This window comes from Herpailurus yagouaroundi, unplaced genomic scaffold, assembly GCF_014898765.1.
Source record: "Herpailurus yagouaroundi ecotype Mexico unplaced genomic scaffold, PumYag 185, whole genome shotgun sequence".
Classification (NCBI taxonomy): domain Eukaryota; kingdom Metazoa; phylum Chordata; class Mammalia; order Carnivora; family Felidae; genus Herpailurus; species Herpailurus yagouaroundi.
Genome location: NW_024412416.1, coordinates 28,495,283 through 28,517,233, shown reverse-complemented (window position 1 = coordinate 28,517,233; position 21,951 = coordinate 28,495,283). Strand labels below are relative to the sequence as shown.

At 41.7% G+C, this 21,951-nt stretch overlaps 1 protein-coding gene across 5 annotated transcripts in view; it reads left to right on the top strand.

Annotated features, from left to right (window-relative positions):
* Nucleotides 1–21,951, top strand: part of CYFIP1 (cytoplasmic FMR1 interacting protein 1) — a 133,493-nt gene that overhangs the window by 84,014 nt on the left and 27,528 nt on the right. For all 5 annotated transcript variants that reach the window (XR_005796292.1, XR_005796291.1, XM_040493896.1 and 2 more), the window contains exons 19-23: nucleotides 291–367; nucleotides 466–574; nucleotides 1,594–1,713; nucleotides 3,721–3,920; nucleotides 10,677–10,764. Coding sequence is in view for 3 of the 5 variants with exons in the window: in XM_040493896.1 (XP_040349830.1) it covers nucleotides 291–367; nucleotides 466–574; nucleotides 1,594–1,713; nucleotides 3,721–3,920; nucleotides 10,677–10,764 (594 nt within the window). In the remaining 2 variants the exon portion in view is untranslated. The remainder of the gene's footprint in view (nucleotides 1–290; nucleotides 368–465; nucleotides 575–1,593; nucleotides 1,714–3,720; nucleotides 3,921–10,676; nucleotides 10,765–21,951) is intronic.

Sequence of the window (21,951 nt, the reverse complement as noted above, 5' to 3'; positions counted from 1 at the left end):
TATATATATATATATATATATATATATATATATATATATATTTATACCAAAATTTCTTTATATGTTCATCCATCAATGGACACTTAGGTTGCTTCCATGTCTTGGTTATTGTAAATAATGCTTCAGTGATCATGGGAGTGCAGATATCTTTTCAAGTTCGTGTTTTTAGTTTTTTTGGATAAATACCCAAAAGTGGAATTTGCTGGATCAAAAGATTTTTTTTTTTTTTGAAGTTGGGTTATTTGATCTTTAGGGAATAAAAATCTAATATATGCTTTCTTTTTCTTCAGGTGAATCTATGCTTTGACCAATTTGTTTATAAACTGGCAGACCAGATATTTGCATATTATAAGGTTATGGCAGGAAGGTATGTGGTTTATGATTTAGACATGAAATCTTGGGTTACTTGACATTTCCATTAAAATTCACAGCATATGAGAAATGTCTTCTCTTCCTCTCTACTAGTTTGCTTCTTGATAAACGTTTACGATCAGAATGCAAGAATCAAGGGGCAACGATCCATCTCCCGCCATCTAACCGTTATGAGACACTGCTTAAGCAGAGGCATGTGCAGGTGAGCCAGACCTCTCCTGGGCATGGTGAGGCATGGAGCCAGCACTGGAAATAGTGTGGTTTTCTTTGAGCTGACTGGGTATTAATAGATGTCAGTATGTTGTGTTACTGTGGAGACATCCTTGTAAAGTGTTGAGATTTTAAAGACAGTTTCTTTTGGATACCCTGAAATACAGAGGAAGATTTGTAGCACTCTGCACCCTGTCCTGTTCTACCTCTGGGGAAAGGCATGGCCCCAGAGGGCTTGGGTCCTCTCTAAGAGCCCAAAATTCAGAACTTAGAAGGAATGAAGGTGAGAAACACTTGTCAGCTGCGTGTTACAGAGGAGCTCTCTCTTGGCCAGCACAAAGAATAAAAAATACAGTGTTTACTTTTGTTTCCTTAAAAACAGTATGTCAGAAAAATGAGTAAAATACAGAAAACTGTAGGGAAAAATGCATATAATTCTACAGATAATTACCATTCACATTTTGAGACATTTTCTACCAGGATTGTATCTATATGTTTATGTTATTGAAATGATATTGAGAAACACATATGTTTTTAGGATTCTGATGTAGAGAGGGAATAACTTTCTCTTATTCATTCTTGTAATACTGTGAAAGTTAGGCATGTGCAGGCTGCTCTGTAGTGGGGGTTGGTCCTGAACACCATTGTGAGGGGTCCTAACTGACAGACCCAGATTTTCAAGGTGTGTGGTGAAACTTAGAGTTTCTCTCCATGATGTTAAGTATAAATTCAGCAAAGGATGCTACAAAAGTCCTTTATGGTTTTGACCTGAAGGAATTTTAGCTCTAGGAAAGTAGAGTATTTGATCATGACACCTATATATATAATTTGATCTAAAATGTTTACATTTTGTGTATTATTTGTTTTATCTTTTGGAATTGGATTCTGGAACAGATATATTTAATATCTGTATAGGTGTATAAGTATATAGATATACATATACATATATACATATGCATATATACATTTGTTTTTTATTGTTCATTCTTTTTTCCTTTCTCCATCTTCCAGCTCCTGGGCAGATCCATAGACCTTAATCGCCTGATTACTCAGCGTGTCTCAGCAGCCATGTATAAGTCTCTGGAACTGGCCATTGGACGATTTGAAAGTGAAGACCTGACATCAATAGTTGTAAGTGCTCTCCCCTTTGTCAAGCTCAGCAGAAACTGGTCACAAGGATTGGAGCTAATTTTAATTTTGTCCTTATGATAAACTGAACCAATAGTAGGTTCAGTTTTTGCATAGAAATCAAAAGCTTTGCACTACTCGAGCTTGGCCTATCCTGAGTATCATTTTTTAGTGTCTGTTCTTATTGGCTGCAATTCTAAGATGACTTCAAAGAACAAATAATCCTAACCTTGAATAAATTACGCCTAACTATGGCAAGAGAATAAAAGAAGGAAAATTTGGGACCTCTGGGTGGCTCAGTTAAGCATTTGACTCTTGGTTTTGGCTCAGGTCATGATCTCACAGTTCGTGAGTTCGAGCCCCATGTTGGGCTCTGTGCTGACAGCACAAAGCCTGCATGAGATATTCATTCTCTCTCTCTCTCTCTCTCTCTCTCTCCCTCTCCCCCTCTCCCCCTCTCCCTCTCCCTCTCCCTCCCCCCTCCCTCCCCAGCTCCTCTTTCTTTCTAAATAAATAATTTTTTTAAAAAAGGAAAATTTTAAAAATCAAAAAGAAATGAACACAGAGAAAAAGGATTTGAAAGAAAATCATATAGAAGATTAACAATGAAGATCCAACATACAATACATATCACAAGGGTCTCCGAAGAGAAAAACCAAAGCAGTGTGACCTGAAAATTGTGTTTCCAGGAAATGTGGATAAAATTTAGTACATGCTATAAATATATATTAAAAGCCTGTGGCATGTGCCTGGGAAAACTGACCCAAAGTGGCCAATACCAAGGAATATTTCAGTGGAAGTATTAGATTTTTTTTTTAAATGTTTATATTTTTGAGAGAGACAGAGCATGAGGGGGGAAGAGGCAGAGAGAGAGGGAGGTACAGAATCCAATGCAGTTTCCAGGCTGTCAGCACAGAGCCAGATGTGGAGCTCCAACTCATGAGATGCAAAATCATGACCTAAGTTGGAAGTCGGACGCTCAACCAACTGAGCCACCCAGGTGCCCCTGTAGAAGTATTAGATTTTAAAGGAAAAGAAAAAATTCTCTGGATATCTGAGCAGAGTGATAAGAGAAAGAAAATTTGTCTTCAGAGATTTGTCTACAGCTATTCATGCCAGAAGCCAAGGAAAGGAAATGAGAATTAAGGATTTTATGCCAAACCAAATAGATCTTCCAAGAATGAAGGCTTCAGACATTGTCAGTGAACATGTAAGAACACAAGGAAGGTTGTTCATTACTAAAGACACAGTTTTGGCTAGAACAAGAGAGGCATCAGTGAGCACTGGGCTTCAGCAACTTGGGTTCAAGCATCTCCACATAGGGTGAGCAGTCCTCCTCATATTCTTCCACAGAATCAGGATGACTGACATAGATATCTTATATTCTTTGCCTTCATACTTGGTCTTTTAAAGCTGGTGTGTAACTCACATGTACAGTGCACCTCAGTTTGGACCAGCCATGTTCTCATTGCCATTTTGTGGCCATTGGCTACTACAGTGGATAACACAGACCTAGGCATATTTATGAGCAAATTAGAAGTTTGGAAATCTATCTGTGAATGCACTTGCTGACTGTGCTTTGTTGCTGTGCACAGTAAGAGAGGCTGACTCAGGCTGATGCCTGAGGACACATAGCGTGCCAGCAGGGCAGGGGTGGATGCATCCTAGTGGTCTCTGCCCTAGGGGTGGTTGGAAGCCAGTGAGGGGGCAGTGCGGAGGTTTCCTTAGTGGAAAAAGGATGATTGCCCTGGAGGTGTGACCACGGTTAGGAGGGGTGTTTCCAAAAGAGTGGAGAGGACATAATGAATTTAGGTGTAAGAAGCAAGCTCCTGTGGCCTACTAGACCCCCACTGTGTATATTCTTGGCCTAGCTCACCAGCCTTACCTCTGTGTATCCTATTCTCTCCTACCCAGCCCACCCTAGCACCATGGCACTGCCCATGTAAGGAATGGGGGCCAATGAGCTGGGCTCAATTCTGTCCTCACACCCCTGTCTTTGTGGTACTATAGGAGTTGGATGGCCTCTTGGAAATCAACCGCATGACCCACAAGCTGCTAAACAGGTACCTGACACTGGACAGCTTTGACGCCATGTTCCGGGAGGCCAACCACAATGTATCAGCGCCATACGGGAGAATCACCCTCCATGTCTTCTGGGAACTCAATTACGACTTCCTGCCCAACTACTGCTATAATGGCTCTACCAACCGGTGAGCATGTAACCTCATGGATAGTTTTGGATGCCCTTGCCAAAGGGTTCCTAAACAGGATATCTCTGGGCCTCCACATTGTCCATTAAGTTGCTGTCTTTTTCCCTGTTCCCTATCATTTGTCACGTCCACGGTACTCAGGCCCTCCCAGTCTCCTCTTTTTGCAAGTATAGCCTTAGGCCAGCCCCTGGGCATGTTTTATGGCTTTGCATGTAGAGACTCCACTGGGGCACTTGCTTGTAGGTCAGGGCAGGATCTCATGGTGCACGTGGACAGTAGCTGCAGGGTCTGCACCACCTCCACCGTTGTCAGTCTACCTGATGTTGGAATATAGTGGGTGACTTTCTATTTTTCTTCCATTCTGGGATGTTGGGGTGTATGAAGATCAGTTCGTGAGCCACACTCTCACCAACCTACCATTTACTACTATGTTGAACGACATAAAAGTGGCCAGTTATGTGGGTGGCACGGTTGATAAGTGGTTTAGCCTCCTGATGTGGCCCAAATCCTGGGACAGCCCTGCCTTGGCCTCTGTGCACTGGGCAGCCACCTGTCCAGGTTTGTTCTCTGTGCTCTACTCTAAGCTGACCTTCTGCTCTGTGTCAGCATGTGCCAAAGACGTGTGTGTGTGTGTGTGTGTGTGTGTGTGTATATGTATTATGACCACTTTTTAAAAAGCACTGTCTTTGGCTTTTCTGCTAGATCTGAACATCCCACCATGTATTAGCTGAATTGTTACTGACTTTCAAGCCCAGTTTTATGTCTCAAAGGACATACTGAGGACAGAAGGGAGGCCCTCCTGTGGTCTGATCATGTCTGCTATTGCCATTTTCTATTTAGGACCTCAAGGTTGGGTTTCCTTATAGGGACACAGGCTTGACCCAAGGTGCATGGGGCTATGCCATCACACCAGCCCCAGGTGGCTGACACTTGCCAGGCAGCAGTAGTGGGAACGTGACCATAGCTTCCAGAGCCACAGGGGCAGGAGTCCCAGTCAGTCTCCTCAGATTAGGGGGCTTCTGGGCCTGGCTGGGCATATACCAGAACCAGACTTTACACACTACTCATCATTGTTTAACTTCTTTGAAGGTGTCTAGTCTCCTGAAACAGATATCTTTCAAATTGTTAGAGTCTGGATTAACTGAAAAAATCTTTTTATTACATAAATAATGCATCATAATTGTAGAAAAGCTAGAAATCATATATACATATATGAGGAGGAAAATAAATCCCTAGAGATTGCTCGCATAAAAAAATATATCGATGGGGGGGGCATCTGGGTGGCTCAGTTGGTTACTGAGGTTCAGGTCATGATCTTACGGTTCGTGAGTTCAAGCCCCACATCAGGCTCTGAGCTATTAGCTCAGAGCCTGGAGCCTGTTTCACATTCTGTGTCTCTTTCTCTCTCTGCCCATCCCCTGCTTGTGCTCTCTCTTTCTCTCTCTAAATAAATAAACACTTAAAAAAATGTTTTGGGGCTCTTTGGGTGGCTCAGTTGGTTAATTTTCCGACTCGGGCTCAGTTCATGATCTTATGGTCATGAGATTAAGCCCTGTGTTCGGGCTCTGCGCTGGGCATGGATCCTGGTTATGATTCTCTCTCTCCCTCTCTCTCTGCCCCTTCCCTACTCTCTCTTTCTCAAAATAAATGAGTAAACATTTTTTAAAATGTGTATTTCTTCTACAGGTTTTGTCATACAGTCAGATATACATATATATTTTTTTATTTTGCAGAAATGAGTGCTATTAGGCATGCTATTATATGCACATTTTTATTCCACATGATATATCACAAGGGGGGGTCATTCTGTATTAGACTATAAATATGCTTTTCTGCTTCTGAAAATCTGTTTAAGTCATGGCTGATGTTTGCAGGACCAAAGAGTTGTTTTGGTTGATCCATTTGGAACCTTTGGAATTAGTTTCTGTTACCTTTCCTTAAATTGTTTTTGCCTTGTCAGGTGTCTCTGAAGGTTACATACAACAGAACTCCACCATCAGTAGGCTGAAAAAAGGTGTTATGGTGAGGTTGGAATTGGGCAACACAGGAAGTTGTGATTTTTTTTTGGTATTATTTTAGATTGTATTTTTTAAATGTTTATTTATATTGAGAGAGAGGGAGAGAGAGAGAGAGAGAGAGAGAGAGAGAGTGTGTGTGTGTGTGTGTGTGTGTGTGTGTGTGTGTGTGTGTGTAGGGGAGGGGTAGAGGGAGAGAGAGAGAGACAGGGAATCCTAAGCAGGCTCCATGCTGAAAGCACAGAGCCCAGCCTGACTTGGGGCTCAAACTCACAAACTCTGAGATCATGACCTGAGCCAAAACCAAGAGTCAGTTGCTTAACCAACTGAGCTACCCAGGCTTATCTAGCATTTGGTCTTCCTTTAATTATCTAGCATTTGGTCTTCCTTTAAGGGATTTCTCAGAGATCTTGCAAAAGGAATAATGAAAGGTGTTCCCTGAGCCTCCTTTATGCCTGTTGGACTGCCCTGGTCTCCTTGGTGATGGTTCAATGGGTCAAGTCCTCAGAATTGATGTGAGCTGTGTAGAAGATCTGCAGAGGAGGATCAGGATTACATGATGATGAAAAGCCAGCATTTGCCATAAACTCTTGTGTTGAACTGCTATGTTTTCTGAAAGATACTTTAGACATATGAACACAAGTTTGGTGAGGAAGAGTGGAGTTAGGGAAATGGATCAAATTCTGAGTCCCTGCCCACCAAGATAGGCCCTTGTTGGATGCCCTGTTTGGGACTGATGATGGAGAACATCCCCCCTTCAAGGCTGCCTGGCCTGCTGGCAGTAGGGGTCTTATTGTCAAAGACAGAATTGACAGGGCTCAGGTTAGGAAGTTGGTACTATGAAGGGTAGAAAACCTCCAGGCCAGTGTCGGTTATAGGACCCTGGTAGAACTGTGTGAGGAACATTGAGGCATCCAATATGTAACTGAGGAGTGGTGTCAGGTCACACCTCAGCCCTCAGCTACCTGAGACCACACAATGTCTGATGTAAATGACAGTGAGCAGAAGGGGCAGCTTTGGGTGCCTTCATCTCTTGTGGCATATTTCTTCCATTGGCCCATGAGATGTGAATACCCCTGTTTGCAGAGTGAGCACAGAGCCCATGGAGGCTGTGAGTGGGCCCACCTGTGTTGTAAGGAGGCTGCTCTGCCCACCAAGGCTCCTGAGAACTGAACTGGAATCCTGAGAAGACAGACAGAATTGTGTCACCCAGTATTTTAATTCCATCCCTGAGGGTTTCCTAAGAACTGTTCAAGGGAAACCAGAACTTCACTGGTTGCTTATTTTTGATTAGTGATTTTGCCTGATGGCTCTAGGAAGTGGTTTAGGGTAGCCTATGACTTAAATTTAACCTATACAGCTGATAATTGTGTGAAAATGCTATAGCTCTGGAAATAGGCAATGATTGGGATCAAAGTCAGGCCTCAGAGGGAGGAAGGCCACAGAGGAATGGGTGTGTCCTCAGTGCAGTGTACAATGAAGCAAAGGGCATTACTTTGTCCGTTACTGGTGATGTTAACTTCTGTCTTTTGGTTAGGATGGTGGCTGCCTGGTTTCTCTGCTGACATGTTATCATTTTTCTGCTTAGAATTTATAAGTAATTTATAGAGAGATAGTTGAGACTTCATAAATAAACTGTTCCTCATTAAAATTTGGCCTACTAGTTTTATCATCTGTTGATGATTCTGACCCAACTCAGTTATCATTATGGTGGTTGACAATGGTGATTTTCAAATGTCATCATTCCATGTATATATATTAGTTGGCCTTCAGCTATATATGTTGGCATATATTTATTTGTTTATTATAAGTAAAGACTTGCAGATTCTAACTCAGCATTGTAATCTGTTATTATCATGATTTGGTTTTTGTGGCTTAAATTGACCCCATTTTGGCCAGTGGGAGCCCCTTCCACCTGGTTTTGGTGTCCTATTAGCTGTCCACATCATTTTGAAGCACTGCCCTACTTTCTGCACCACAAAAAGTTCCAGGTTCATCTTGTACTTCTCCTGCTCTATCTTTGCAATTTGTTATTTCTACAAGGATTCCTTTTAGTGGAGAATATTTTACATCTAGGCTTAATGTTTACAAAGTAAGTCTGGGTGTTAGATATGTTCATTGCTACTGGAATGTCATTGTTTCTAGACTCTTGATGTTCAGAGCTAGGGAGTACCTGACTATGTACTGTATTAAGTCCCTGTATTACCACAAACCTTGGGGCTTAAAACAACAAAAATTTATTTTCTCACAGTTCTGGAGGCTAGATATCCAAAACCAAGGTGTCAGCGGGGCTGTGCTTCTTCTGAGACTCTGGGTAGAGACTTTTCTTGCTTTTCCCCAGCTTCAGGTGGGTGGTCAGCAATTCTTGGCCTTCTTAGCATGCAGCTAAGAGCATCCAGTCTCTGCCTCCTTAGACACATGCTGTTTTCCCTTCTTCCTACAAGGACATGAGTCATATTGGATCAAGGGCCTGCTCTGCTTCAGTATAACTTCATCTTGACTAATTACATCTGCAGTAGCCCCATTTCTAAATAAGATCACATTATGAGGTACTGGTAATTAGGACTTCAAATTATCTTTTTAGAGGACACAACCCCATAAAATGTTTATGTGGTGGGGGGTGGGGGTTGCTTCTCTGTAGCGGTCTACATGTTCTAACCCTGAATTCACACTAATATCTTTAATTCCAGTTCAGCACTGCAGTTCTCATTCTCGTTTTCTCCCTCCCTTTCCATTTTTATAACTCCTTTCTACAGTGAGAATCCTGTTTCGTTATTAGTATATTTACTCACTTGCTTAATTCTAGAAAATGCAGAAAATTCAAAATTACTAATCCTTTCCACCATGAACACAAGCCTACTAACTAGAATTCCATTTTTTTATCTTTACATTGAGTGTATATATACTCAATAATATTATTTGACTATATGTATATATTACATACGTATATAAATATATAGTCAAAATACAGTGCTTAAAAGTTATTTGGGATAATGAAGTAACAGGGTTTGGATATATCTTTTGCCTTAAACAAGTGATAAATTTATGAAACCACTGTTTCAGACATTGCCTATTTCTCTAGGGGAAAGGAAACAAAGGAGGTAAGCCCTATGACTTCCCTGGGTTTCTGCTTGGAAGCACTTTCTGGGCTTCAGTGTGGAAGGATGTATCCCAAGTACAGCTTCGAAGTCTTATTTGGTAGAAGGGACAGATTGGAAACAGAGGATGCTGAGACAGCTGGAATTTGCAGGGCAGATTTGCAGTATGAGAGAAGAGAGAGCTGCATAGAGGAATAGCTCCTGAGACCAACTTAGGGGCCCTTTAGTCTTTGCTTGAATATTAAACTGTGTGTGCATTGTGGATTGTGGAGATCCATCTTTGTGTATCTCCACAAAGATGGGCAAAGAACAACTTTTTGGGGGCTCTAAGCTGAAGAATTCCCGGAGCTGACACAGAGCTAGGAGCCATCTGAGGCCCTGCCAGCAAGAATGGGGAGACCTCATCAAATACCTATGCATTCAGTAGAATTGACAGAAGGGCCTGCCTTAGTATTAGCCCTAAGCTGTTTACAGTACCATGCCACCCTAATTATGAAAGGTTCCAGCTGACTTGCAAGCAGTTTTAACATTCTGCCCAATATAACTCAACAGTCTTTAGAGGGTAACAACAAAATCCAGACACTCAAAAGCATGACATTTCTGTGTAAATGTACTCCCCTCAGATATGCATGTTCATTTCATGCACTGGTGGTATTATGCCAAGTACATCCTTTTTTATTTATTAAAGTGTAATATGTGTTAGTCAAGTGCTTCATGTTTAATAGTTAGCAAATCCATGTAGTAATGATGCTTCTTTATAAAAGTTTTATAAGGTTTTTGGTTTTCTTTCTTTCTTTGTTTCTTTCTTTCTTTCTTGAGAGAGAGAGAGAGAGCAAGCAAGCAGGGGAGGGGCAGAGAGAGAGAGAGGGAGAGAGAGAATCCCAAGCAGGCTCCTCTGTGCTATCAGCACAACACAGAGCCCGACACGGGGCTCAGACCCATGAACTGTGAGATCGTGACCTGAGCCGATATCAAGAGCCAGACATTCAACCAACTGAGCCACCCAGGAGCCCCAAAAGTTTTATATGTTTAAATGAACTCTTCTGATATGAAAGTATTAGCCAAGCTTTTCATGTCCACTTTAAAATCCAAACATTTGATTTTCAAGGTCTCCTAATCCATTATCAAGCCAGTATGTTGGCTAAATGAATGTGGTTATAAGTACTTAGTTTGCTCTTTCTTCCCATTAGCTTGTAACTAGTGATTTGAGTAACTGGATATCAGTGCCTGTATCTTCCTTCCCACTCCTATCCCCGAGGTCATCACCATGTCCAGAGACCCAGCAAGGCCTGAGTACTAGGTCATTACCACTTGTCAATGGACTGCATTAGGCATGAAATGGTCCTGGTGCCAACAGACCAGACTGTTTTCCAGAGTTTGGAGACTGCTTATGCAATGGTAGGACCTGGGTGTTCTCACTCTGTGAATTCTGGATACATGTATATCATATTTCAGAGTGTTTATATCATCTGTACTATGGTTTTTGATTTCTTAGAATTTTCCTATGTGATGATTGTATCAGTTAACTGTGAGGAAGATTTAACTGATGGGTAATGGAAAAGTTCTGAATTTTAAAGAAGTGCCATTAAATTTTTTTGCTTTCTTTTTCTTTTTTTTCTTTTCTTTTTATCCTTTTTGTTTAGATTTGTTCGGACAGTATTACCATTTTCTCAGGAATTTCAAAGAGATAAACAGCCTAATGCACAACCCCAGTATTTACATGGATCAAAGGTAGGTCCTTTTGTGTTTGTGTTAAAAATTTTAAGTTCGCAATGAAGCATATTTTCTAGTTTAGTTTAATTCATGTTAGTTGCACTGATTTAGATGTATCATGCCATGTGTGAAATGTTATTGTTTTCTTCCATTAGCATCTTCCTAAAAAGTAATAGTAGTGTTAGGACAGCCCTCTGGCTGTCGTAGGTGTCCAACTAGGCCTGGCCTCACTCCTGGCACTACAGTAAGTGAGGTTGTCAGCAGATTTAATGGTTTAAAAATATCAAACCAGGAAAGTGCGGAATAGGCTCAGGGCCATATCTGTGACAGAGAGGGCAGGATATCTTGTCCAGGTGTGATGCCACGAAGGGAGGGGCTGAGGTGGGAGGGGGCGTGGAGAAAAGGGTTGGCATCCAGAAACTACAGGCAAGCAGGCAAACTGGCAAAAACCACAGAACCACTGCTGTCTAGTAAGGTAAGACAAGTGTCCAGGCTGAGGGTGGCTGAATTTGTAACAAGTTAAGAGTATTATTAAAGGTTAGTTTTGTTAATAATTAAAGCACTCTTAGGGTTTCATAAAAAAAAGACAAACCTTCTATAGTAAAAATGAGATAGATTTAATGAGCAGATATTTCCAAAAAATGTAGTAAAAAAAATAGGAATAGGTAACTGGCCTCACCAGTAATTAAAGAAAAATAAATGAGTGCACATGGGACTGTATGATTCTAGGGAGCCAGCTGAAATGTTTATCAATATTTAAATGTTCTCACTTGTAGGAAGCTGGACAGCTAAGGGAATAAATCAGACAAGTATAAAGTAAGGTCTCCTATGGGGGTGGTCATAACAACATTGTCATAAAAAATATGGAAGCAACTTAACTGACCATCACGTAACACTCCAATAACTTACTGTCCACTGGAATACAGTCATCACAGATAATTACATAGATTTTGTGATAGGTTGTGGGGGCTGTATTGTATTAAGTTGAAAAAAAAAAAAAAGATCACACTCCAAACAGAATATTCCTTATTACAAAAAGATAAACCCAGAGAAAAGATTAGTGGATGCTAAAAAGTGGCTGTCTCTGGGAGGGCTGAGTCTGAGAAACGTTTTCCTTTTCTGAACTCAGTTTATGATGTGTGTGCATTGTTCTCACTAGTTATTTTAAGCTGTTTCCTCTGATGTTGGTGTCAGCCTCGGTCTCCACACAGCCTGTGGGCTGTGTGGGGAAGTGGATCATGGCCCCTGCCTGGTCATGGACACCAGCGCCTATGGCCTTAGAACCTAAAGCTCTGAGCAGCTGCTGCTTCATTCGGCTCTAAAGCTCTGAGGGGCTGAAGTTTGGGCAGTACCATCTCCATATTTTCTGCACATTCTTCTCACAGGTGCAGAAGTGAGCCTATTAATAATGACATAAAAGGACCACTCTTCACATCCCTAGTGCTGGCTCTCAGGAGGGTGTCAGAATTTCAGCCTTCCCTTCTGACGAGTCTTTGAAGAGACAAGTCCTTGGCTCACCCTCCTTCTCTCCCTTCAACTTCTCCAGGCTTGTGATATCATCTCCCTTTGGCCACTTTTGTCTTAATCAGAGCATCATAACACTTTACAAATTAATGTGACCATTGAAAGTTTTCAACCTGTCAGCCAAGAAGGAAATGGTAGATGTCTTAGTGGGATAAGCCAGAGGGTTAAGTAGAGGATATATTTGGGAGGAAGGAGAAACCAGTGTTGAGAGAACTAGAAACTGCCTGTGTTTTGCAAGGATATGTGGAACTTCAAGCTGAAATGGATGCTGTCTCTGTTTTCCACATTTGGGTGGTGCCATGTACTCTGCATTGTGTGTGGGAAGGGCATGTCCACTTGAGAAGCAGCATTCCTAGGATGCTGTGAAAGGAACTGTTGTGATAGAACCTTGGCTGGTTTTTAGAGAGGCCTTGCTCTAACAAGATCTGGATGCTGAGAAGGAACCAGCCCTGCACAGGACCCCGTGGTCCCGAGTCTCTGTCACAAGATGGGGGTGAGGAGGGGTGGTGTATGACAGGCAGCTTGGGCCGGGGTCTGAGGGAGGGACCAGAAGCAGATGGAGAATGTTGCCAGGTGGGAAGATGTTATCCTAGTCCAGGCAGGAGGTGGTGCCTTGGACCAGGTGGCATTGACAGAGATAGAAGTAGCTAGACTCAAGGGGTATTTTGGAAGTGGATGTGACTGGACTTTGGCTAATAACCCAAAGATTGAAGGGGAGAGAAACGGAAGACCCAAAGATGTTCCTAGGTTTCTGGCAGTTGGTGGGTGGAGGTGTCCATTTTTGAAGTCAGACAGGGCTAGATTTAGGAGGGTTAAAGGGAAGAGGCCTTTATCCCTGGGGCCTGTGTCCACTCCTCTTCCTAGGTCTGTCTGCTCTGCACGTCATAGACCTTACTGTGAGCGGGGGAGGATGCTGCCCTGCTGGGTATCTGTTTTGGACACATCAGGCAGGTTTCATGGCTCACTCAGCTGAGGCAGAGGTTGTGGGAGTTGGTGGGCTGGGTTGGAGGATCATATTGCCCCGTTTGTTAGGGTCAGGATTTTGGCTGCTGTGTTAAGCCTAGTGATGATGACCAGGAGTGAAGAAGGCCAGATGTCATTGTTCTTTCTGCTGTGTTCTGGGACTGAGTGTCATTTTTAAAAATATTAAGTAATGTTTTTTTTCTACCTATACCAAGTTGCAGTCATAGTCTCAGGCACTCAGCAAGTGTTTCCTGGGCATGCGCTGTGACCCAGGCTGCACCTGGCCTGAGCCAGGGAGCAGAGTTCTTGGCTCAGCAGGTGAGTGCAGGCCTTGTTCCACAGAGGCCTGAAGGTGTTGGACTGGGCCCTGGTGTGCAGACAGGTACCAAGAGCCTGGGCAAGGGAAGGGCACCCCAGCAGTTTTGGGAGCATGGCCAGTGAGGCAGGGAGGGTGGAAAGGAGACTGAAGCTGTTGAGATACAAGCAGGGGGCCACATGTCCCTGTTCTCTCCCTTCCTCCCACTTGGCCAAAGATTTCTCGCCTGCAGAGGAGTCCCCAACAGCACTGCCTCATAGAAGGGAGGTGGAAGATAAAGCACCTGACTCAGTGCTGCCTCTGGGAAACCCCACTGGTCAGACAGGTGATGCTTATGATGGGACACGAGGCCCAAGCAATTAACAGACTCTGCTCCTGTCCCATGCCCAGGAGACACCCACACTCTGTGGACCCTGAGAGAAGGCTGTTCTCATGCTCTGAGCTGCTGGTCGAGTGTAGCTGGCAACAGGTGTAGACCTGTGTACATGTGTTGAATCTCAGGGCAGTCGAGGCTAGGACACAGGTCAGGAGCTGAGGGGCTGCTACCCCACATCACCTACACTAGGACATCCTTTTAGATGCCAGCCGATCTGAGAAGTAGAAGAGATGCTTCTAACCCATTCTTTCCTAATCTATTCTTTAGAGTGTGAACCTTTCATTTCTGTCTTCTTGTTTGCCTTCATTGCTGTCACTACAGATGGTAACTTGAACTTGATTATGTTGGACTATGCCTTTGGAAGTGGGCAAACACTGTGATCCTGGCTGGTGTATTGGTGCAGGCTGCCCACCTCCTCTGCCCCTCCAGAAAGGCGTGAGGATTTTTAGAAGGATTAGAATAAGTACTCTATGCCCCCTTTCTGAAATTAAAATGTAATCAGTGTTGAAACCTATCCCGAAGCTGACCACCTGAAGTGTGTATCAAAAACGAGTGAAAAGTCTTATTTAGGGGAACAAAAGAAAGCAATTATCAGAGAGAACTTAAAACAACCAGAATACAGTGTACAGGTATAGAATTCACATTCTATACTGATGCCACTACACTGATGCCATTTTACTCAGAATATATCATAGTTATGTTTAGTAAAATTCAATCATTTAAAAACAAATAAATAAAGTGTAGTATTTTACCTTCTTGGAGCTAAAAGAAGTTTTATATAGTTTTAGAAGATAGGACTAGAAATTTTGGCAAGTAAGATAGAAATTTCTTGGGTCTGTGTTAACTAAAAGATTTGCTATGAACTAGGCTTGATTCTGAAGTTTAATCCCTGTCTTAGGCATGACCACAAAATATGTCTTTATAATGCTAAGATAAAAAGAGAAGAGCCTGTGGGAAGGAGGAACCAAGAAATGAAGTGATTTTTCCATTCTCTCCTCCATTTCCTCCCCTGCCCCAGCATTTGGAGAGGATGACAAGGCGTAAGGGAAGTTTGGCCCTTTGAGGAAAGGTAGATGCTTGTGATTTACCACACATTTGCACAGCATCTGGCCATGGGGTGTCAGACCAGCCTCCCGCATTGTCGTTGGAGGGATGGATTCCTGGGAAGAAGGCTTGTGGTGTTGGTTCTGAGAGAGCGGTTCCTCACCAACACTATTGTGTCCATCCTGCTGCCCAAACACAGTGTGCATCCATCCTGGTGTTAATGGCTCAGGATTTGGTTTTATACTGATTTTCCTCCAGGAATTCAGGCAGCAGTGTTACTGCTTCTTGTACAGCAAAGATCCTGAGGGGCGTGGGGTCTGTGTTCACACCTCATATGTCCTCAGGGGCGTGAGCAGTCTAGGGTCATCTGCTGTACCCATTTGGAGGAAAAGAAAGATTAGATGAATTGGACTTGATTATTCTTTTAAAAGTGATCAGCTGCGACCGAACTGCAGATTTCAGCCTCAGTTTCTCAAATTATGTTTGTGTCATTTTTATTCTTATGCCCTAAACTAGTAATTTTTGTTAAATTGTTTGGATTCTAACACAAAGTCTACCAAAAATTTGGGTGAGTGACATCGGTGTTGACTGTTCATATTATATGATACTTTTTTGAGGACCAATAAAAGCAGAATGACAATATATCATGATATCAGAGTTGAATATTGTATTCAGAAACATCATTTTACTTCATTTTGTTGCAATGCAGTTTATAGTGTTTGTACCTGTGAGATTATGGAATACCATGAATCCAGTTCAAAAATCTAATGTGTGTTTTTTTTTTTATTTTAATGAATGATGAACTAGGGTAAGTGTCTTGTGAGAATAATATTGACTTAGATGAGTGGCTCATTTATGGTGCTGTTTGGTTCTTGGAATATCACCGCTCTAAGTGAACATGCTCTTGAGTATGTCACTGATGCTGTCTTTCTGTAAGATAAGTAATATTGTCCCTGACTTATAGTTGAAGACTCATACCTTCAAGGGTGTTAGAGAACCCAAGACACACCGCTAGTGAGTCTAGCTCTGTGTCCTCTGGTTTCAAGGTGAGACCCAAGTCTTTGTGTCAGGTGTGGCTGGCAGAGTGTTTCTTGAATTGAGCTGTAAGTATTTATTTTACAATAAAGTATTTGTAACTTTGCCCTTTTCAGAGGTAGTGCCTTCTCTTCTTCCTCTGAGTAGTTACCCCACTTTAGTTGTAGTGCCCCTGGGATGTGCCCTATTTGGGGTGAGTGTAGTCCATAGGGAAGCTGGACATTAGCTGGGGGCTGGGGGAGTATTTTTTTAATGTTTATTTTTGAGAGAGAGACAGAGCATGAGTGGGGTAGGGGCAGAGAGAGAGGGAGACACAGAATCTGAAGCAGGCTTCAGGCTCTGAGCTGTCAGCACAGAGCCCAATGTGAGTCTCAGACCCACAAACAACAAGATTATGACCTGATTTGAAGTTGGATGCTTAACTGATTGAGCCACCCAGGAGCCCCTGGGACCAGGTATTATTAAGCCACAGTCCCTACGCAATTCAGGGCAACTTTGAAAGTGAATTTTCTCATTTGTAATATGAGGCCCTCAGATTTATTTTTGTTTTTAAGTTTTAATTCCAGTTAGTTAACATACAGTGTTACATAAGTTTAGGTGTACAATATACTGATTCAACAATTCCATACATCACCCAGTGCCCATCATGACAAGTGCACTCCTTAATCCCCATCACCTATTTCACCCATCCACCCCTCCTGTAACCATCAGTTTGTTCTCTGTAATTAAGAGTCTGACTCTGGGTTTACTCCTCTTTCCTTTTTGCCCTTTATTCATTTGTTTTGTTTCATAAATTCCACATATGAGTGAAATCGTATGGTATTTGTCTTTCTCTGAGTGACTTCTTATATATGTGTGTGTGTGTGTGTGTGTGTGTGTGTGTGTGTTGTGTGTACACACACACACCCCACATCTTCTTTATCCATTTATCAATCAGTGGACACTCAGCTGTTTCCATAGTTTGTTTATTGTAAATAATGCTGCTGTAAACATAGGGGTGCATGTATCCCTTTGTATTAGTGTTTTTGTATTCTTTGGGTAAATACCCAGTAGTGCAATTGCTGGATCACATGGTAGTTTTAACTTTTTGAGGGACCTCCATACTGTTTTTCAGAGTGGCCGCACCAGTTTGCATTCCCATCAACAGTGTGAGAGGGTTCCCCTTTCTCCACATCCTCACCAACACCTGTTGTTTCTTGTGTTGTTGATTTTATCCATTCTGACAAGTGTGAGGTGGTATCTCATTGTAGTTTTGATTTGCATTTCCCTGATAGTAAGTGATATTGTACATCTTTTCATGTGTCTGTTGGCCATCTGTTTGTCTTCTTTGGAGAAATATCTGTTTGTGATTTCTGCCCATTTTTAATTGGATTATTTGCTCTCAGGCCTTTGAGTTTTAGAAGTTATTTACATACTTTAGATACTGGCCCTGTATCAGATAGGTCATTTGCAAATATCTTCTCCCATTCTGTAGGTCACCTTGCAGTGTTTTGTTGATTGTTTCCTTCACTGTGAAGAAACTTTTTATTTTGATGTGGTCCCAGTATTTTACTTTCGCTTTTGTTTTCCTTGCTTCAAGAGATATACCTAGAAAGAAGTTGTTACAGCCAATGTCAAAGAGCTTATGGCCTATATTTTCTTCTAGGATTTTTATGATTTCAGGTCTCACATGTAGGTCTTTAAACCATTTCGAATTTCTTTTTGTGTATGGTGTAAGAAAGTGGTCCAATTTCATTCTTTTTGCATGTAGCTGTCCAGTTTTCTCAACACTGTTTGTTGAAGAGACTGTCTTTTTCTCATTGGATATTCCTTCCTGCTTTGTTGAAGATTAGTTGATCATATAATTGTGGGTATATTTCTGGATTTTCTATTTTGTTCCATTGATCTGTGTGTTCATTTTTGTGCCAATACCATCTGTCTTGATCATTACAGCTTTGTAATATAGCTTGAAATCTGGAATTGTGATGCCTCCAGCTTTGCCTTTCTCTTTCAAGATTGATTTGGCTATTTGAGGTCTTTTGTGGTTCCATACAAATGTTAGGAATGTTTGTTTCAGCTCTGTGAAAAGGCTGTTGCTATTTTGATAGGGATCACATTGAAAGTGTAGATTGCTTTGGGTAGTATAGACTTTTTTTTTTTTTTCCCAACGTTCATCTATTTTTAGGACAGAGAGAGACAGAGCATGAACGGGGGAGGGGCAGAGAGAGAGGGAGACACAGAATCGGAAACAGGCTCCAGGCTCCGAGCCATCAGCCCAGGGCCCGACGCGGGGCTCGAACTCCCGGACCGCGAGATCGTGACCTGGCCGAAGTCGGACGCCCAACCGACTGCGCCACCCAGGCGCCCCAAGTATAGACATTTTTAACAATGTTCTTCCAATCCATGAGCATAGGATGTCTTTCCATTTCTTTGAGTCTCTTGGAGGCAGCGTATAGAGAGGTCTTGTTTCTTTATCCATTCTAACATGCTTTGTCTTTTGATTGGAGTGTTTAGTCCATTTACACTCAGAGTAAATGATGGATATGTATTTACAGCCTTTTTTTTTTTTTTTTTTTTTTTTTTTTACTCATTTTTTCATTGTTCCTGGGGATTTTCTCTGTTCCTTTCTAGTCCTTATCACTTTTGGTCTTTCCTTCCCACTCAGAGAGTCTCCAATATTTCTTTTAGGGCTTGTTTAGTGGTTTCGAACTCTTTTTAGTTTTTGTTTGGGAAACTCTATCTCTCCTTCTATTCTGATGATAGCCTTGCTGAATAGAGTATTCTTGGCTGCAGATTTTTCCCATTCAGCACTTTAATATATCCTGCCACTCCCTTCTGGCCTGCCAAGTTTCTGTGGAGTGATCTGCTGCTAACCTTATTTGTCTTCCCTTGTAAGTTAGGGACTTCCTTTGTCTTGCTGCTTTTAAGATTTTTTTCTTTAGCATTATATTTCACAAATTTAATTATGCTATGTTTTGGTGTTGGCCTACTTTTGTTGATTTTTGATGGAGCTCTCTGGTTTTTAAAGCCAAAATTTATGAATATTAGTCCTCTTATGTGAGCTCCCTGGTGCAGAGGTCTTTTTCTCTGTCCATTTTGCACACTCAGTTCCCTCTTTTCTGTGGGCAGCGTCCTTCTGCCTTTCTGACCATTGTAACATTTCAGATGTAGCTTCTTCTCTGTATTTCGATGTGGAGTTTGTTCCCACAGTCTTTGGTTAGCTCTCCATCTTACTGACTTGGCAGTGGATCATATCTCATTGAAAACATGAGATGGGGTAAGCTCAGGGTCCTCCTCCTCCACCATCTTTCCTAGCTCCTGAAACCTTTAGATTTCACTAACAATTTGCATGTTTTTCTTTTGAAACAGTAGAACTTATCAAGCAAAAACCTAACATGGAATCCCAGCAGTTAAATGCAAATTTGAGGAGGAGTTAGGAAGAGGATATATCTGGTCTGATGATCAAAATATGCCCCTTTCAAGTGTGATTGGAGTTGTAAGGGTGGGCACAGGACAGGCACTTGGCAGTGCTTCCAACCTGGTCAGTGTTTTATTTGAAAATTGTTTTCAGTTTTCATACTTTCTGTTTTGGGGTCCTAGGACACCCACACATTTTGATTCTCCGGAAGAACTCACAGACTCACTTGTACTAACAGCTATAGTTCATTATAGCAAACGGATGCAAAACAGGATCGGTAAGGGAAAAAGATGCATCAGGTGTGATTGAACTGGGCACAGGCTACCAAAGTTGTCCTTCATGGGGGTTGCTTGGGATGTGTAGTTTTTCTGCCCAGCGAGGAGGTCCACTCAGATCCTCAGGTCCAAGGCTTTCACTAGGGCTAGGTACATAGGAATATGCCACCTATGTTGACCGTTCATAGTTACTGAAACCCCAGAACCCCCAGAAGGAAAAGAGCCCATCATAAATCACTGTTTGTACATATAACCTAAACAAGTTTATATAGCATGGTTAAGTGCCCTAGTGGTAGAAAACAACCTTATTGTGCACAGGCACCCCAATGTTTATAGCAGCGCTGTCAACAATAGCCAAAGTATGGAAAGAGCCCAAATATCCATCGATAGATGAATGGATAAATGTACACAGACACACAGACACACAGACACACACTGGAGTATTATGTGGCAATCAAAAAGAATGAAATCCTGCCATTTGCAACAACGTGGATGGAACTACAGGGTATTGTGCTAAGCGAAATTAGTCAGAGAAAGGCAGATATCATAGGACTTCACTCATATGTGGAATTTAAGATACAAAACAGATGAACATAAGGGAAGGGAAGCAAAAATAATATAAAAACAGGGAGGAGGACAAAACATAAGAGACTCTTAAATATAGAGAACAAACTGAGGGTTGCTGTAGGAGTTATGGGTGTGGGGAAGGGCTAAATAGGCAAGGGGCATTAACGAGGACACTTGGGATGAGCACTGGGTATTATATATAGGGGATGAATCACTGGATTCTACTCTGAAATCATTATTGCACTATATGCTAACTAACTTGGATGTATATTTAAAACAAAACAAAACAAAACAAAACCCTTATTAGTTGGTAACAATCCAAAGGATGAATTCCCAGGAATTACAAGCAGGCCTGCTGTGCTTGTTCTTCAGAATCCTCACTTTTCTGATGTGGTTTTCAGTGTATGTAGAGGAAATATTTAAGACAATGATTAAGGAGGCAGGAGGAGGATACAGGGAACCTAAATGGAAGTGAGATTGGTACACTTCAATCAAAGTGGTAAAATGTTGGTAACAGTGGATTATGATTAACTTATACAATGTATAAGACCTAGAACAACCACTAAAACATCCGTGTGAAGAGATACTCTTGAAACTACTATAGGTCAATTGCAGTGGAATTCTAAAAAATGTTTAAGTGACTCAGAGGAAGTCAGGAAGAATGAAACAGACCCTACTTAGATATCAATAATTACATTATGTGTAAATGTCCCAAATGTAAGTGAGACATCTAAATACAATTAAAATACTGAGAGATAGGCAAAGTGGAGTTAAAAAGTTGATTAAGCAAGACATGCACTTCAAATTAATGATACAGGTAGGTTGAAAGTAAAAAGATGGATTAAGATATACCATGCAAACATTAACCAGAAGAAAGGAGTGATTCTATTAATATAAGATAAAATAGAGTTCAAAGCAGAGAATATTAATCCGGGACCAAGAGGAACATTACATAATAGGGTCAAACCACCAAAAAAATAAGGCAGTCCTAAATGTTTGTGTACCAAACAATAGAACTTCAAAATACTTGAGGCAAATACTATACTAACATGGGTGAAAGAAGAAATGAACAACTCCACAATTATAGTTCGGGAATTCAACATTTCTCTCTCTTAGTCATCAGTAGACAGAAAATCAGCAACAACAAAGAAGTAAACACCATCAAGCAACAGTAAATTATTGACATGTGTAGAACACTCTACCCAACAAGGGCAGAACATACATGCTTTTCAAGTGCCCCTGGGGCTTCCCCCTAGATAGACCATATTCTGGGCCATCAAACAAACCTCAAGAAAATTTTAAAAGAGTTGTTTTAAAAAGACAACCAAACTAAATGAAATGCAAATATATCAAAATTTGTGGGATGCACCTGAAAAGTGCTGAGAGGGAAATACACAGCACTGAATGTTTATTAGGGGTCTCCCGGCTGAGTGTTCAATCTGTGTTCTTAGACAAGCTTGAAGGTCTCCTCCTATAAGAAACCACCCTGATTTCCTTTCTCACCCATTCTCCCTGAAAGGGCTGCTGTCCCAGCTCCCCATGTGTCCCTGAGATCAGTGTTTGCCCCAGATGTCTCCACCAGGAGACTGGAAACAGCTCCAAGGAGACAGCAATGAGGATGTATTTGTTTCTCATTCCAGGACCTTAAACTGGCACTTTGATAAATCTTTGAAACCAAATGGCTTTGTTTTCTTTTTTCTGTTTTAGC